Source organism: Hyla sarda, chromosome 1, assembly GCF_029499605.1.
Source record: "Hyla sarda isolate aHylSar1 chromosome 1, aHylSar1.hap1, whole genome shotgun sequence".
NCBI classification, from domain to species: Eukaryota; Metazoa; Chordata; class Amphibia; order Anura; family Hylidae; genus Hyla; species Hyla sarda.
This window is the reverse complement of record NC_079189.1, coordinates 232,133,606-232,153,146: the sequence shown is the minus strand read 5'-3', so window position 1 is coordinate 232,153,146 and position 19,541 is coordinate 232,133,606. Positions and strand designations below refer to the sequence as shown.

General features: G+C 42.2%; 1 protein-coding gene across 1 annotated transcript in view; it reads left to right on the top strand.

Moving 5' to 3' along the window:
- Positions 1-6,019: 6,019 nt before the first annotated feature.
- Positions 6,020-19,541, top strand: part of CFAP299 (cilia and flagella associated protein 299) — a 534,640-nt gene continuing 521,118 nt past the window's right edge. Inside the window, exons 1-2 of the mRNA XM_056568944.1 lie at positions 6,020-6,357; positions 7,912-8,152. Coding sequence (XP_056424919.1) covers positions 8,042-8,152 — 111 coding nt within the window. The 5' untranslated portion in view covers positions 6,020-6,357; positions 7,912-8,041. The remainder of the gene's footprint in view (positions 6,358-7,911; positions 8,153-19,541) is intronic.

The following is a 19,541-nucleotide window of genomic DNA, read 5'->3' as shown; positions in this document are numbered from 1 at the left end:
TCCTGCCCCTCCCTACCGGCAGGATGGGTGGGCTTCACATCTATTGCGTCCACAGCCTTTACTGATGCCATGCTGTACCCCCCATGCTGGCTCCGTTCCACCACAGAAACTGGGTCTGGCAGTCTGGGGGACCCAGCAGCCTGAACCAGCTTTGCAGCTGGCCCCGACTGCTGGAAAGGTAGAAACACATCCTTGGTCTTCTGTTTCTTTACTTTACGCCTCGCTGCCACATCCTTGCACTGGTCGTCACCAAAAGTAAAATGCTGGAGGTTGGTTGGGGACTCCTGAATTGCAATCGCCCTTAACAACCCACCAGCCTCACTCTCCACGTCATCCTCCTCACTCTCACTTGATGGTAGCGCCACCTGGGCTGGCTCTATGTAGCTGTCCTGGGTGGTCTTGGTGGTTTGTTCTGCTTCTCTTGGACCCAGAGTTTGCCAGACTCTGGGCCCCACGCAGCCCCTCTCTCACCAGCCTGAGCTCCTTACTGCAGCAGTCATATTCCACAAACCTTGCGGCCATGCGGGAGCAGTAAGTGGAGCTGGACTCTTTGGGCCCTCTTTCAGCCCACATCTCCACACACTTTCTCCCAGCCTTTCTTCCACTTCTGGATCTCTGGCTGGAACCCATTGCCGGGGGAGCAGAGCCTGCTTTGCTGCAGACTCTGCCAGATCTTCTCCCCCTGGCCGCAATGACTGTTGCTGTTTGCTCTCCACCCCCTGCCAGCCTTGAAGAACGGGAGGTGGAGGCCATGGACGCAATGCAGGGAGGCTCTCCCCAAGAGGCTGCCACACTTCTGGGGAGGCTGATGAATCACCTGCCCTGGCCTGCTGGAAGTCTGTGGAGCTCACAAAGGGACACACCCGCTCGCTGCTCACATTGAACTACTCTGGACTTGCTGTGTTCACAGGAATTGTGTTCACAGGAGAAATTCCCCATAGCAAACATATGCTGCTCTGGTCAATTCATAAAATGGACAGAGGTGTCAGCAGAGAGCATTGTGGTCGTGACAGAAAAGAAATCCAAAAAAGAAAAAAATTTCCTCTGTAGTAAGGAACATACCCCTTGCGATCTGTCAATTAGTACAGGTACTACTAATCCCATCATGGAACAGTGTGTAAAAAAAATAATGAAAAAAAGGGAAAACCACACACACTACATTTTTATTATTGTTGGCTACATTTTTAGTGCCCTGCCTGCCCACATAAATTTTTTTTCCCATCCCTACTGTATCTTTTTTATTTGTTTTTAATGATAGCCTACAAAATTTTATTAAAAAAGGTATCTCCATCCCTTTTTTGAATTGTTTTTGAATAGTCCAAAAAAGAATAAAAACCGCCTGCAAAAACGCCGAAGATAAAACCCACATGGCGTTTTTCTTGGCATTTTTTTTCTCCCATAGACTTCTAAGGGAGAAAAAAATGCCACAATTTCAGGGAAAAAAATGCCATAGGCTCAAAAACGCCAAAAAAGAGGGAAAAAAAGGTTCCTCCCTTTTTTTCCCTCTTTTTTGGCGTTTTTGAAAAAAAAAGAAAAAAAGAAAAAAAAAACGCCAAACTGAAAAACGCAAAGTGGAAAAAGAATTTTGCGTTTTTTCATTGATTTACAGATAACATCTGGTCGTGGCGTTTTTTTGGGGGGCCCCCCAAAAAAATAAATAAATAAATTGTGGAAACTTAGCCTCACTGTGTACTCCACTCTTTGTAAGTTGGATATTGTAACTGAACTATTTTTATGTGGTTTTTTTTATTTTTTTTTATAGATTTGTGTGATGGGATGAAAGCCATGGAAAATGATTTGCACTTGTTTTTGTATGTGTAACACCCACTTTTATTTGCAACTTGGTGCTGCAGATATAAGAACATTGGCATATTTTGTCAGCTAAAATTTTTTGGGAATTTTTTTTTACTGTATACCTTTTATAGTATTGGGTGCGAATATTCACATTTCAAATTTTTATCGCGAATATCGCAAATTCGCGAATATATTCGCTATATATTCGAAATTGCGAATATTCGCTTTTTTTCTGCATATGCGCATATGTGAATATTCGGATGTTCCTTCTTTTCACTCGTGGGCCAATTAGAATGATGCAAATACACTTGTCAGAGGTTATCAATAACATCCCTAGCAACCAATAGTAAAGTTGCCCACCCCTTCACTGTTTTATTCCTCGAATACGCGAATATGCAAATATTCACATATGCGAATATATAACGAATCCGCAAAATTCGTGAATAAAGGACGAATATTCGTCTATTTATTCGTGAATTATCGCAAATTCGAATATGGCCAATGCCGCTCATCACTTACTTTTTACAGGATCTAGACCAGTGTTTACCAACCACCAGTTGTCACAAAACTACAACTCCCAGCAAGATCTGGAGGCATGCTGGTTTGGAAACAGTAGGTAAAGGAATCCCGGCCCTCATCATAAATGCTTGAATCACCTCAAGTGTCTATTAGTGATGAGCGGCATAGGCCATATTCGAATTTGCGATATTTCGCGAATATATGCATGAATATTCAGCATATATTCACTAAATTCCCATATTCGTTATATTCGTGAAGATTCGCGTATGCGAAAATTGGCGTATGTGAAAATATTATTCACATATGCGAAAATATATTATTATTCATATATGCGTGAATATATTTTCTTTATAGTCTAAACATATATTCGCGCATGAGAAAAACTTGCAAAACTACAACTCCCAGCATGCACAGACAGCAAACAGCTGGCTGGGCATGCTGGGAGTTGTAGTTTTGCAACATCTGGAGGGCCACAGTGGTGCAATGGTCTCTAAACTGTAGCCCTCCAGCTGTTGCAAAACTGCAAATCCCAGCATGCCCAAACAGCAAACAGCTGTCTCGGCATGCTGGGAGTTGTAGTTGCGCACCTCCACCTGTTGCATAACTACATCTTCCAGTACATGCTGGGAGTTGTAGTTTTGCAACAGCTGGAGGCACACTGGTTGGAAAATACTGAGTAAGGTAACAGAACCTAAATGAAGGTTTTCCAACCAGTGTGCCTCCAGCTGTTGCAAAACCACAACTCCCAGCTTGCATGGTCTGTAAGTGCATGATGGGAGTTGTAGTTTTGCAACAGCTGGAGGTTTGCTCCTCCCCCATGTACAGGGTACATTCACATGGGCTGTTTTACAGTGAGTTTCCTGTTTCAAGTTTGAGCTGCGGCGGAAAACTCCCAGCGCAAACTCCTAGCGGGAAACTCACCGTAAACACGCCTGTGCGAATATAGCCTAAAAACACTACACTACACTACACAAAATAAAGGGTAAAACACTACATATACACCCCTTACACTGCCCCCCCCCCCCCCCCCAATAAAAATGAAAAACCCATCATATGGCAGTGTTTCCATAACGGAGCCTCCAGCTGTTGCAAAACATCAACTCCTAGCATTTCCACATTTCCAGTCAGCCACTGACTGTCCAGGCATGCTGGGAGTTTTTGAATCACTGGCATAGAATACCCCTACGTCCACCCCTATGCAACCCCTAATTTAGTCCTCAAATGCGCATGGTGCTCTCTCACTTCAGAGCCCTGTCGTATTTCAAGGAAACAGTTTAGGGACACATATGGGTATTTCTGTACAAATTTTGGGGGCTTTTTCTCCTTTTACCCCTTATGAAAAGGAAAAGTTGGTGTCTACACCAGTCTGTTAGTGTAAAAAAATGTACATTTTTACACTAACATGTTGCTCCATACCTTTTATTTTCACAAGCAGTAAAAGGAAAAAAGGACCCCCAAAATTTGTAACGCAATTTCTTCTGAGTACGGAAATACCCCATATGTGGGCGTAAAATGCTTGGCGGGCGCACAACAAGGCTCAGGAGTGAGAGCGCACTATGTACATTTGAGGCCTAAATTGGTGATTTGCACAGGGGTGGCTGATTTTACAGCAGTTCTGCCATAAACACAAAAAAATAAATACCCACGTGTGACCCCATTTTGGAAACTACACCCCTCAAGGAACGTAACACGGGGTATAGTGCTTCTTAACACTCCACAGGTGTTTGACAAATTTTTGTTAAATTTTAATGGGAAAATTAGAACAAATATTTTTTTTTTCACTAAAATGCTGGTGTTACCCTAAATTTTTCATTTTCACAAGGTAAAATAGGAAAAAAGCCCCCCAAAATTTGTAACCCCATTTCTTCTGAGTATATAAATACCCCATATGTGGATGTAAAGTGCTCTGCTGGTGCACTCCAATGCTCAGAAGAGAAGGAGCGCCATTGGGATTTTGGAGAGAGAATGTGTCTGGTATTGAAGGCCACGTGTGTTTACAAAGCCCTCCGTGGTTCCAGAACAATGGACCCCCCCACATGTGACCCCATTTTGGAAACTACACCCCTCACATAATGTAATGGGTTCAGTGAGCATTTACACTGTGGGGAACCACTGAGTTAGGAAGTAGACTCTAGCTCAGTGATTCCCACCCGTGTGCCTCCAGCTGTTGCAAAACTACAACTCCCAGCATGTACATTCTGTCAGTGCATTCTGGGAGATGTAGTTATGCAACAGCTGGAGGCACACAGGTTGGAATCACTGAGTTAGGAAACAGACTCTAGTTCAGTGTTTCCCAACCAGTGTGCCTACAGCTGTTGCAAAACTACAACTCCCAGCATGTACTGACAGCCGAAAAGCATGCTAGGAGTTTTAATTATGCAACAAATGGGGAAGAACAGTTTGGAGACTGCTAAGTAATGGTCTCCAAACTGTGGTCCTCCAGATGTTGCAAAACTACAACTTTCAGCATGCACTGACTGCGTGGGCATGCTGGGAATTGTAGTTTTGAAACATCTGGAGGGCTACAGTTTGGAGACCACTGTATAGTTGACCACGGTTTTAGGTCCGGTTGGAAAGGCGCAAACGGGGCAAAAATGAGCCGACCGGAGCGAACGTTTCACTCCGGTCGGCTCATTGAAATGAATTACCATACGGGTGCATACAGCCGGGATAGAGAGCGCACGGTTTTAGCTCCCCCCAGCCGTATGTGCTCCCGTATGGGTAAAAACGTGGTGTGAACCCACCCATAGCGAAGGGGTGGGATACTTTCCTATTGGTTGCTGGGATGTTGCTAATCTCCGACAACTGTATTTGCATCATTCTTATTAGCCCACAAGCTAAAAGAAAGGAGGGATCAATATTCGTGAATATTCGCAAATGCGAATATTCGCGCGCCAGTCTCACACAGTAGTATTAGAGCCTTCTTTACACCACAAAAGCTGGAAGCAGAGAGGGGTGATCACTGTGATGTGTTCTGGGCAAAAAAAATAAAAGCAAATATTCGTAATTGCGAATATATAGTGCTATATTCGCGAATATCGCATATTCGCGAATAAAATTTACGAATATTCTCGAGAAACACTAGTGTTTATTCACATCAAAAGCACAGATGTAACAGGATAGCGACACTCAGTGTCGCTATCCTGTTACATCTATGCTTTTTATGTGAATAAACACTTGAGGTGATTCAAGCATTTATGGTGAGGGCAGGGATTCCTTTACCTACTGCTGACATTTACCCATCTGCGAGCACCACTCTACACATACCAGTGCCGGCTCCTTCTACCCCTGCTGGTTGGGGAACACTGATTTAGGCTCAGGAGAGGTATTTCCATAATGGCTCCCCTGTAGGGGGCGCACTGTTACACATAACTCTTGGTTCACTATCATGCAGGATTAGTGTTAAACACATACTGGTGATGTAATTGCTTCATTGTGTTAGACCACACATATGCGGCTTTAACACAATATTGAATTCTCCTGTAGCTGTGTCTACTTTCTTATGGCTCTTCAAGCAAATAGTATGCCTTTCTATATACATGTTTCATTTAATGTGCACTCTCACTGGCCCAAATTTATAAACTATGTGGGAGAAAAAAAGAGAGATTTGTCGACATGAACCAATCACAGTTCAGCTTTCACTTTACCTCAGCTAGTTATCTGAGCTGTGATTGGTTGCTGTGGGAAAATCACTCTATTTTTTTTTTATCTCACACAGTTTGATAAATCTGGGCCACTGTCCTTTATATGTTCATGCTCTTTATATGTATTCAGTCTATGATGTAATGTGAATGTAGACATACATTGTAGAGACCCGTGGGTATGTGCCTCTCTTGTAATGTGATCTTTTCCTGAGCTTCTCTTGGTGATGGTGTCTGTGGCTTTGACAACAGTTTCCATGGACGCTTTTGTCCTACAGCTCCATTGGTTTCCAGTGTGACTGGGTGTTTTCCGGCTTGGCCTCCACATGCAGTAACCTACAGAGGAACTTCTGCTGTTATATCTTACTGTTCCTGCATTTGTTAACTCTTTCTGGACACATTGGTGAGTGGCTTATTTCCTGCCCCAAATTCTGATTTATAGTTCTAGTGTAAACTGTATTCTTATGCATTTTACATCCACTTAATCTTAACAGAGATATCAGTCCACATGATGTACCTCTTTATTATGGCACTGTATGAATAGGAAAATGTCTTATACTACTTAATATTGCTTGATAAAGGCTGTGTGATATAGCTGAAATGTTGTTACATGGGTAAATAAGCTAGGATGACATCAGCCATGACATGGGCTGCATGGTCAAAGATCTCTCTCACACTGCAGGGATTGCATCCACAGCGGAGCATGTCGGCACCAGGACCGCTCGGAAATGCACCGTCTGATAGATGGCAATGCATTTCCATCCATCCATAGACATGACTACTGTTTCTGCAGATGCCAGTACCTAAATTCCGTGCCAGAAGTGAATGTAGCATGACAGTGTGACCACATTCACCTAATTAGCTGTGATGCATCATCATCTTTGGAGAGAGACATGGTGACTTTGGTCATGAGACAGCCAAGGTCAAAGTCATCATGTAGCTGCAGTCTCCTTACTGTTTAGAAATATAGATAGACAATCAAACAGTAGATAGATAGTTAGATAAATACATAGATAGGTGTTAGGCAGATAGATAGACAGATAATAGATAAATAAATAGATAGGTAGGTAGATGGATAGATTGATGAAAAGATATATCGATCGATCGATAGATAGGAGATAGATAGATAGATATATAGATAGATAGATAGACAGACAGAGGGATAGATGGATAGATAAACAGATAGCTGTATTTAACCATTATGACCCTGATAATGTATGATAATCCAATGATAATTGAATATAGACATACATATTACATTAAAAACATTAGATGCAATTATATTACTACCTAAATTATTAAAAACAACTTAGGTGTCCTTCAAATCCACCCCCCCCCCCCCTCTGCTTCAATGAGGTCTCATTGTCTTCTTCTGCTGAGTTCCTTCTGTGTAGGCAGAGAGACAGACAGACAGAGACAGACAGACAGGTAGGTAGATAGATAGATAGATGGATAGATACCTGGATGGATAGCTAATCAGGTAGGTTGGTAGTGTTTTTTTTTTTTTTTGTAGGTAGATAGGCAGATAGATATGAGAGATGGATAGATAGGAAGATAGATGGGAGTTAGATGATTGATAGATAGATAGATAGATAGATAGATAGATAAGTGAGGTAGATAGATAGATAATCCAAGAAAAACGGCAGCACCGGTATGGAGTAATAGCAGAGTGCTATTGTAAGGAGCCTGGATCAACAGCTTTTTTTGATAGATAGATAGGCAGATAGATAGGCAGATAGCTAGATGTATATATGGGCAGATAGATGGATAGATAGCTGTATTTCAACCTTTATGACCCTGATAATGCATGATAATTCAATGATAATTGAATATAGACATACGTATTACATATTAACAACATTAGATACAATTATATTACTACTTAACTAAGTCATTCTTTATAAAACATTTTTTTTTTATGTCACGAAATTGTAGTTTTACTTATTTTGCTTTACAGATCTAGTCCTGGTAAAGTTATAAGTGGGAGGAGCCACATCTTCCCACCGCGTGATTGGACACTTAACTGTTGGACCTCACAAGCACTGTGACAATCCAAGCACCACCCACGTTGCCAAGGAGATTTAAAAATGGAGGAAGAGGAGTCTGGTGCTGCCATGGATGGGATCATAACTCAGTTCAACACATATGAGGACTTTCTTGACTCACAGATCACTTCGCTAGACCTCTTCTATCTTGAGGTAACAATTCACGACCCAGACCAGTGATAAGGGCTGGGAAGACTTGATTTATAGGTAACATTTTAATATTCAGGATTTGAGCACAGATACAGTGGCAAAATCCATATTAAATCCGCTAGCATTTCACATCCAGTAGTTTTATCAAATCTCATTCACTGTACATAATAAAAAAATCTGTGTACTACTTGGTGCCCTTCAATGACTGCTGTCGGGAGGACCAGAGCACTGCGCAGCCCTATAATCACTACTTTGAAAATGGGTTTGTCTAAGGCCTTGTTCACATAAGCATTCAGGGAGCCGTGCACTCAGTTAAAGGCAGACATTGACGATCACGCAATGTTCGCCTTTGACCCTTTGGATGCCGTGATGAATGCCGAACATGGGATCTAAATAAAGAGAATTGAGGTGCCAAAGGATTTTGGGGTCAGATGATCTAAAATGGCTTATATAAAAGCCCCTCCCCTCAAATTTTTTTATTTAACCCCTTAAGGACTCAGGGTTTTTCCGTTTTTGCACTTTCGTTTTTTCCTCATTACCTTTTAAAAATCATAACCCTTTCAATTTTCCACCTAAAAATCCATATTATGGCTTATTTTTTGCATCGCCAATTCTACTTTGCAGTGACATTAGTCATTTTACCCAAAAATGCACGGCAAAACGGAAAAAAAAAATCATTGTGCGACAAAATCGAATAAAAACGCCATTTTGTAATTTTGGGGGCTTCCGTTTCTACGCAGTGCATATTTCGGTAAAAATTACACCTTATCATTATTCTGTAGGTCCATACAGTTAAAATGATACCCTACTTATATAGGTTTTATTTTGTCGCACTTCTGGAAAAAATCATAACTACATGCAGGAAAATGTATACGTTTAAAAATATCATCTTCTGACCCCTATAACTTTTTATTTTTCCATGTACAGGGCGGTATGAGGACTCATTTTTTGCGCCATGATCTGAAGTTTTTATTGGTATGATTTTTGTTTTGATCAGACTTTTTGATCACTTTTTATTCATTTTTTAATGGTATAAAAAGTGACCAAAATACGCTTTTTTGTACTTTGGCATTTTTTTGTGCGTACGCCATTGACCGTGCGGTTTAATTAATGATATATTTTTATAGTTCGGACATTTACGCACGCGGCGATACCACATATGTTTATTTATTTATTTTTTTACACTGTTTTATTTTTTTTATGGGAAAAGGGGGGTGATTTAAACTTTTATTAGGGAAGGGGTTAAATGACCTTTATTAACACTTTTTTTTACATTTTTTTTGCAGTGTTATAGGTCCCATAGGGACCTATAACACTGCACACACTGATCTCCTATGCTGATCACTGGCGTGTATTAACACGCCTGTGATCAGCATTATCGGCGCTTGACTGCTCCTGCCTGGATCTCAGGCACGGAGCAGTCATTCCTCGATCGGACACCGAGGAGTCAGGTAAGGGCCCTCCCGGTGTCCGATCAGCTGTTCGGGACACCACGATTTCACCGCGGCGGTCCCGAATAGCCCGACTGAGCAGCCGGGTCATTTTCAGTTTCAATTTAGAAGCGGCGGTCAGCTTTGACCGCCGCTTCTAAAGGGTTAATACCGCACATCGCCGCGATCGGCGATGTGTGGTATTAGCCGCGGGTCCCGGCCATTGATGAGTGCCGGGACCGACGCGATATGATGCAGGATCGCGACGCGATCCCGCTTCATATCGCGGGAGCCGGTGCCGGACATAAATATACGTCTTGCGTCGTTAAGGGCTTAAATCAACCACCTCTTTCTATTTTACAAATAAAAAATATGTATATATTTGGTATCTTGCAGAGTTGTCCAATCTATTAAAACATAGGCCCAGATTTATCAAACTGTGTGAGAGAAAACCAATCACAGCTCAGCTTTCACTTTACCAGAGCTCATTAGCTGAGCTGTGATTGGTTCATGTGGGAAAATCACTCCGCTTTTTCTCTCACACAGTTTGATATATCTGGGCCATAATGTTTATGATCCTGTGTGGAGAATGGTATTTTTATTTATATATTTATGCAAGACACCAGAATTGCAGATTTTTGGTCACATCAAATATTAGAATTTTTTTTTTACAAAAAGTGGTCAGATAAAAACTACAGATCACAGAGCCAAAAATGGGCTCTCTTATAGCCCTGTAAATGGAAAAATAAAAAAAAGGGTCAAATGAGGACAGTTTAAAGGGTACCTCTCATCAAAAAAACTTTTGATATATTATAGATTAATGTATGCAGAATAACTTTACAATTGCATGTTATTAAAAAAATATGCTTCTTTCTATTTAATTTTCCACTTTGAAGAAATGACCACTAGAGGTCTCCCTACCAGTCCTTGCAGCAAGCATTTCAGACTCATGCTGGAGTCCTAAACACTACGAGCTGCCAGTCTGCTTTGTTCACAAAGAAGAACACTCAGAGCTGCCAGCCTGCTTTGTTCAGTGTTTAGGACTCCAGAATGAATCAGAAATGCTTGCTGATGGGACTGATCGGGAAAAATACAATAGAAAGAAGCATATTTTTCATTAACATGCTATTGGAAAGTTATTCAACATTCATTAACCTAAAATATATCAAAAGTTTATTTGATGAGAGGTACCCTTTAAGTATAATGTTTTTTTTTTTTTTTTTTTTTTTTTAAAAAAGGTTATAATTATTTAAAAGTAGTAAGACAAAAAAAACTATAGTAATTGAGTATCATCGTAATCGTATGGACCTACAGACTAGAGATAACATGTTATTTTAACAGCACTGTTTAGAAAGAACCCCCTAAAGTTGCAAAATTGCATTTATTTTCAATTAAATAATTTTTGGGGGCTTTGCTGTAAATTATGTAATTACAAAGTACAATTGGTCTGGCATAAAACAACCCTTACATGGGGCTGTAAAAAAAAACATCAAATATCTAAAAAAAAATAGTATATGTCAATTTTAAACATGCTTGTTCTGTTAAAAAAAAGTTAGACTTTTCGCCTTTTGAGTATTTCCAGCTACAGCATTTTATATTCATCTCTGTGGGATAGGGCAGATTTGTGCCGTTTACTTATACCCTTTATGTCCTTTTTACTTATACCCTTTAAACAGTTGTGTGGCCTTCTCGTACCCCCAGCTCTCCATTTCAACCATTTATGGTCTACTGTTGTCTTCCAGATCACCATCCCACGCTCCCTATGGCGTGGCAGGTGGAGCTTTATAAACAGTGGTACCATGTTCTGGCCACCTTTGTCGCACATATGGAGGGGATGATCTTAACTCTTCCTGTTTTGGGATGCGATGCTTTAAGTTGTTTTGGACATAGCAGGGATCTCAATTCCTCGTACACCTGAAGCTGCCCTTCTCTACATGTTCTTTATGGCCCAATCATGTTACAAGCGTTACTCATTACAGGCATTGCCTCCGAGCTGCTAAAACAGTAACCGTTTAATCCCCTCATCTTGATGATCTGTTGGCCATGTCTCCTAGTGACTTGGGACTTTTGCTGCTCTTAGTTATCGGACTGTGGGTGAGGTGTAATAGCGATGACGACCCTTTACCTCTCTCGGATGCCTTGCGGTTAGCCTCTTGTTGTCGTGATGTGGTTTCCTCAGTCTTTATTTTCTGTGTTTGCACCTCCTTCCTTTTTTCTCTTCTTCCTTCTCTCTAGTAGGCACTTCATGGTTTTTATATAGTAAGTTGGCCAATACCCAATTTATATAGCTTTTTATGTTCTTTTTCTTTTTACACCCAAATCCTTTTTTTCCTCTCTTTAGTGGTGCCATGTCTCGACAGCCATAGCTTTTTTTAATTTTTTGCCTCACATTGTTTGAAGGCTTATTTTTTGCGCAACGAGCTGCAGATTTTATTGGTACCATTTGGTAATACATACCTTTTGATTAGTTTTACTCTACTTTTCAGACCACAATTAGCAATTCTTGCGTTTTGTTTTTTTACGGTGTTCACCATGCAAGATAAATAACCTTACCGTTTCATAGTTCAAGTTGTTTAGCATGTGGTAGTACCTATTATGTTGGTCTATAGTTTCCTTTTTTGTTTCTTCTTTTTTCTTGTGTCATAATATAGGGCTTAATTGGGAAAGGGGCATTTATATTATGTGTTTTACACTTTATTTATTTATTGAAAAACCTTTCATTTTTATTCTTGACAGTGGGGGCAACCTCCCCTTTCAATCGAATAAGTGCTGTGGTCAGTACAGTACTTTATTGGGTTCATACTGCCGAGAGTGGCAGGGAAGAGTTTGGTATATTGCACAAGTCACTGCTAAAACTACAAGTTTGTGTGCTTTTTTTTCCAAAAATGGTTTTACATTGATTAGCTATGTCATGAATGAATGATAGAGGTCTGATTGCTGGGACACTGTAGTAGATGTTTTCATAAGGAATCCAAAATATGCTCCTTATGGTACTGTACCTCTGTATGCCTCTGATTTCATGGAAATCGGATATTAAGCTGCATGCTCCATTAGACTATATGGCGCTATTCTTCCTGAAAAAATTACTAAAGATCTCTAGAATAGGGTCCACAATTTGAAGCTGCCTGATGGTTACAGTTGCAGTCAGAATTAGGGATGTCCCGATACCGATACTGGTATCGGTATCGGGGCTGATACTAGCCATTTGCATGGTATCGGGGACTCGTTTAATGTCCCCGATACCATGCCCGATACCTGCTGCCGCTCTGCTGCCCCGTTCTCCCTTCCTCCGGTCCGCATCCTGTAGTCCTATGGAGGAGCATGTGACACACACATCACTCCGCCTCCTCCCCTGTGCCCAGCGTAACGCTACGCAGGAAGCAGCGTGACGTATATGTCACATGCTCCTTCATAGGACGCCATGATGCGGACCGGAGGACGGGAGAACGGGGCAGCAGAGCGGCAGCACCAGCACCCGACAGAGGAGGTGAGCTGCCTGCAAGGAGGGGGGCTGCAACTAATGTCTACACGGGGGGGGCCCTGCTGCTGTCTAAATGGGGGGGCCCTGCTGCTGTCTAAACAGGGGGGGGCCTGCTGCTGTCTAAACGGGGGGCCCTGCTGCTGTCTAAATGGGGGGGCCCTGCTGCTGTCTAAATGGGGGGCCCTGCTGCTGTCTAAATGGGGGGCCCTGCTGCTGTCTAAACGGGGGGCCCTGCTGCTGTCTAAATGGGGGGGCCCTGCTGCTGTCTAAATGGGGGGCCCAGCTGCTGTATAAATGGGGGGGCCCTGCTGCTGTCTAAACAGGGGGGGGGCTGCTGCTGACTAAATGGGGGGGCCCTGCTGCTGTCTAAATGGGGGCGGGGGGCCCTGCTGCAGTCTAAACAGGGGGGGGGGGCTGCTGCTTTCTAAAGGAGGGGCCTGCTGCTGTTTAAATGGGGGCCCACTGTCTAAAGGGGGGCTGTGGTCTACAGGGGGCTTCTACTAATGTCTACAAGGGGGGGCCTCCAGTCTACAGGGGGTCTGCTGTCTACAGGGGGGCTGCTGTCTACAGGGGGGCTGTGGTCTACAGGGGGGCTGCTACCTATGTCTGCAAGGGGGGCTGCTGTCTACAAGGGGGGCTGCAGTCTACAGGGGGCAGCTCTCTACAAGGGGGGCTGCTGTCTACAGGGGGGCTCCTACCAATGACTGGCGGGGTGCTGCTGCTAATGTCTGTAAGGGGATACTACCTACTATTAAAGGCAATCTTACAGCAGAGTCACCTGCACTAACTTCAATTTATGGGTATATAGTGCAGGTGATCCGGTTTCTACCGCTGCTCACCATGTGGTCATCGGTCTCACCGCCAATGCAAATTCCTTGTTCTGTCCAATGGAGAAGAGAGAAATCTTGGCTCATACTACAGCAGCCACCTCCATTGTACACAACAAGGACCCATGTATCAACACGGTAAACAGCGCCAGAAACCGCCTCGCCATGTTGTCAGATTCCCTTTAAAATATAAGTACTCGAACTTGGTATCGGCGAGTACTAGAATTAAAGTATTGGTACTCGTACTCGGTATTAAAAAAATGGTATCGGGACAAATTTTCAAACATTCACCTATTTGTGGGAAAAAAAACAATCAAATAAGAATAATGTAAGTCCCTCAACATAACTAACACAACTAACAATGTTTTTCCAAGGTTAACATAGAAGAGAAGAAGAACTGCTGCATTTAGGTTCCTTTTCTGTATTAGGCCTTCCTTTCAGTCTGGTGGGCAGAAGGTTGTATGGTCGCACATAGATTTCCCTCTGCTTCAATTATATTAAACATGCGTGCTCACTACCCTATGATAGATACTGTACACATGTTGATGGTAGGCAATAACCCAGATATACAGCAGTAAAAACATTGGTTTCCCGTTACTTATATGGTTGACAGGGGCTGCTCTGTGTTTAGCAGTACTTGAATCGACGCCTACTCCAATAGGGAGGGCTACTTGGCACTAACTCTACTGACAGCATCAATCCCCATGGTTTTAGAATGAGAACATATTTGGGTGTAATGTTCAGGTGTCCTCAATTATAGCTAACATAGTGTACCATGAATTAAGACTGTAAATAACGTCATTTGAGATTACTTTTATTTTTATTTTTCTAGATTTACTAAAATGTACTCTATTTCCATAACTCGGATTACGTCACAGTACGTATCAGGTAAAATAGTGGCAAAGAGTCTTTGTATGGTGCTCAAGCGCTTGTGCTGCAAAGCTAAACAGAACCACTAGATGGCAGTAGATATTCGTGTGTAATTCTCAGCATAATATTTTTTTGATAGAATAGCATACCCATAACTTTGCCTAAATACTAACATTGTCTCTCAATGTTTTGGATGGTCAAAGAGGGATGCTTAAGGTTCATTGTGTGAAAGATCCATTCTTTTCACCATATCTATATACATAAATAGATTTTAGTTTGAAGATAATCACAAAATTCACCAGTAAATATTATTTTGTATAATCCAAATTTTATTAAATGTGGAGATTAATATGTAAATTTGGATCTCATAAACATTTAGAAACCATAAAATAGCTTCTGTGGCAATACAGTAGGTTTATTAATGCACATCTATTTCTCATGTCTATTTGAGGGACATTTAAGGAGGTAAGAGGGGAAAAGGGACTTCAAAAGTGTCAAAAGTCTGAACTGTTGCTCCAAAAAGGATCACTTGCAAGGTATAATAATTACATAGTAGTATCCAGTAATAAGTGAAGAAATAATCATTGGAAATACTTCTGTGTTCCGTCTCATTTAAATGACAATTCAGTAGTTTCCATGATATCTAGAAGACTATGTTTATCACAATAAAATTATTTGTCTAATATAAGGTCATTTTAGCTTTCTATGAACCATTGTATTTCATATACAGTAGATACACTAGAAAGCAGCATCTAAAAAAATCTTCCATCTATCATGCTTATTTTATTACAAAAGTTTATTTTACCTAGAACTCTTTCAATTCAGAATCATTGCAATATTTCATTGCATATTTCTCAGATATATTGCTTTTGTAAGTATTGTAATTGGTAGGGGCTGATCTCTGGGAACTGCTCCAATCCTGGACTTTTCCAGGAAACGGCAGCACAGTTCAGTTGAAGTAAATAGGGCTGCATTGAAATTTATTGCAAAGCAGGTATCCAGCAGTGCTGCTGGACAGAGAAAATATGACCAGGAGTGCTGCTGCCCAGCTAAAATGGCCAGAAGCATGTCTGTGCAGTGAAGAAATGACCAACAGTGCCTCTGTGAAGGAAAGAAATGACCAAAGTGCCTCTATGTGCAAGGAAGACATGATCAGGAATGCCTCTGTGCAGAGAAGACATGATCAGGAGTGTCTATGTGCAGAGAAGACATGATCAGGAGTGACTCTGTGCAGAGAAGACATGATCGGGAGGGCTTCTATGCAGGCAATAAATAACCAGGAATGCCTCTAAGGAGCACTTCTGTGTAGAGGAGAAATGACCAGCAGCTCTGCTACTTAGGTAATAACATGATCAGGAGTACCTCTGTGCAGGGAAATAAAAAGGAACAGGAGCATCCCTGATCTAGGAAAGAAATTACCAGGAGTTTGGTGTCCCAGTGCGGAACACTCTTGTCCACCTGCCCTATCAGGTGGATGTCACTTTATGCCGTCTGCTCTGGCCCACAGCTCCAGATTACATTTTCATGCATTCTGTGATTTATTCTAATGTATTTTCTTTCATTTAAAGAGTAGCTCCCACCATCCTTTTTTTTTTGTCCCTGCCTATTTCCCATCTATCCCTAATCCCCTCCCTGCCTTTAAATTTCTTTTTACTATATTAAAAATGCCTTTTTGTCTGCCTGGTAGTGTGCTCACTTACCAAGGCAGACTTCCCCAGCAGGCACAACATAACTGATGTCGGCTGGGCTGGGCCGACTTCCGCCCTTAGTTCATCTATACAGGGTGCCTCCAGCTGTTTCACCACTACAACTCCCAGCTTGCCCTGACATCTATCGGCTGTCAGGGCATGCTGGGAGTTGTAGTGATAAAACAATGGGAGGCATTCTGTGTTGAAAACAATATCTTTGTTACGTCCGCAACCCTCTACCCCGAACCCCGCCGAGAAACCCGCTCTAGCTGCAACCCCCGCCTCCCAGCCGCCGCGCAACTCGCTCTACCCCCCCCCCCCACACACAGAATATAACTTACCGAAGTTCAGGGGTGCAGGTAAGTCCTGAGTATTACAACATATAAAAAAAAGGTTGGTGCCCATTTAATGCACTTGTATTTTTCTGTCATGTCATGTTTACTGTCTCTTTGTAGGAGGATGCATGGGGAATTGCATGTGCACTTTGGCAGATCAGGACGTCCTGCCCTGCTCCACCTGGGTCTGTCTAGACGGGGAGGAGTTGGTGAGTCCAGTGAGAGGAGAATGTGAAACATCCCTGTAGGGATTCCATTATAAGGGGGACAGACAGGGTGATCTGTCATAAAGATCGAATCATCAAACAGTGTGTTGTCTGCTTGGTGCTTGAGTTCGGCACATCACGGATCGGGTTGACAGATTACTGGGAGGGGCTGGAGAAGACTCAGCGGTCATGGTGCACAGTGGCACCAATTACAAAGTAAGAGGTAGGTGGAGCGTCCTGAAAAATGATTTCAGGGACTTAGGTAGCAAGCTTAGAGCAAGGACCTCCAAGGTAATATTCTCTGAAATATTACCGGTACCACGGGCCACACCAGAGAGGCAGCGGGAGATTAGGGAGCTAAACAAGTGGCTCAGAAGCTGGTGTAGGAAGGAGGGGTTTGGGTTCATGGAGAACTGGGCCAACTTCTCTTTCGGATACAGGCACTACTGTAGGGCCGGGCTGCACCTCAGTGGGGAAGGGGCGAAGGAGTGTTTAAACTAGGGACTGGGAAGGCGGGAAACCACAATATAAAAGGGGAAGTGTAGATAGAGAGCTGGGACATATTAATGTACCTTGGGCTGGAGCGGAGGGATGGGTTAGAATAGTTAATAGGGATAGGCTTCATAGGAAAAAAACCATACACCTCTAAATTGCATCCTGACTAATGCCAGAAGTCTGACAAATAAAACTGACAAACTGGAGTTAATAATGTCTGAGGGAAAATGCAACATAGTGGGAATGACAGAAACATGGTTGAATAATAGCTATGACTGGGCAGTCAACATCCAGGGTTATAGTCTATTCAGGAAGGATCAGAAAAAAACGAAAAGGGGGAGGAGTTTTCCTTCATGTAAAGTCCAATCTGAAGGCAGTACTGTGCGAGGATATATGGGCAGGAAACAATGTGGAGTCATTATGGGTAGAAATATACGAAAAATAAAAGTTATGAAATACTGAGAGGGGTTTGCTATAAGCCGCCAAATATAATGGAAGCGGTAGAAGATCAATTATGGAGGCAAATAAACAAGGCAGCAAATCAGAATGAGGTGGTAATAATGGGAGACTTTACATGGATAATCCAGTGAAAAACTTTTTTTTTTCAAGTCAACTGGTTAAACAGATTTGTAAATTACTTGTAAATTACCTGTTCCACAGGAAGTTGTTTTCTTTTTGAATTTCTTTTCTGTCTGACCACAGTGCTCTCTGCTGACACCTTAGAAACTGTCCAGAGCAGGAGAGGTTTCCTATGGGGATCTGGACAGTTTCTGACATAGACAAAGGGAGCAGAGGGCCAGCAGAGAGCGCTGTGGTCAGACTGAAAAGAACAACTCAGGAAACAGATTTCTGACTATAGGTAAAGATAATTATCTGTCCCAAATGGTGCAGAATCCGACGAGAGGGGGTGCCCTACTGGACTTAATATTAACCAACAGACTCAACAGAGTAACCAATGTGCAGGTCAGAGGGTACCTAGGAAATAGTGATCACAATATAATACATTATAATTCTTCCTTCAATAAGGGTACTTTGAGAGGAGCCACAAGAACAACGAACTTTAGGAAGGCAAAGAGAGACCATTAATGCTGTAAATTGGGAAAATATCCTCAAAATTAACAGGGCAGACACTAAATGGGAGACTTTTAAAAATATCCTAAAATCTCACTGTGAAAGGTACATACCATATGGGAATAAAAGAGTCAGGAACAAGAGAAAACCAATGTGGATGAATAAAAAAGTTAAGGGAGCAATAAATAAAAAAAAAAAAGCATTTAACCCCTTCCCGCTTCCCGCTATAGGACATATACGTTCTAGCATCCGACATGTTCACGCATTTGGACGAATGCATACATCCTAGTGATCTCCGGCACTGCCGCGGGAAGCGCAGGAGATCGGCGACGGGACCCGGCTGTTAATCACAGCCGGAGTCCCGCCGCAGCGGCCGGAGCCGCGTTAACCCCTTAGATGCCGTGAACAATCCTGATCACGGCATCTATGGTGTTGACAGGGGGTTGCCATTGGTTGCTATGGCAGCAGGAGGTCAGATCATGGCCTCCTGTCTGCCTGCTATGGAAGCCTGTGAGATCCAGCCAGAGGCTGGATCGCACAGGCTGTGTAGTGTGTGCAGCTTGTCAGGTCATACTGTGCTGCAGTACAAATGTACAACCTTTGGATCCTTTTTATTCCGCCATTTATACCAAAATTGGCAAATTTTGGTATAAATGGCGGAATAAAAAGGATCAAAAGGTTTCACGTATAGCTAAAATGATACCAATAAAAAGTACAGCTCATCCCGTAAAAAAATAAGCCCTTACTCAATGGCGTCGGATGAAAAATAAAAAAGTTACGGCTTTTGGAAAAAGAATGGCAGAAAAATAATTTTGCTCAGAAAAGGAAAAAGAACATAGAAAGCTATATAAAATGGGTATCGCCATAATCGTACTGACCCACAGAATAAATATAACATCACTTTTACCGCACAGTGTACACCATAAAAAAATTTATTAAAAAAAACGCCAGAAATTTTCCAGTTTTTCACAATATTTTGAAGTTTTTCA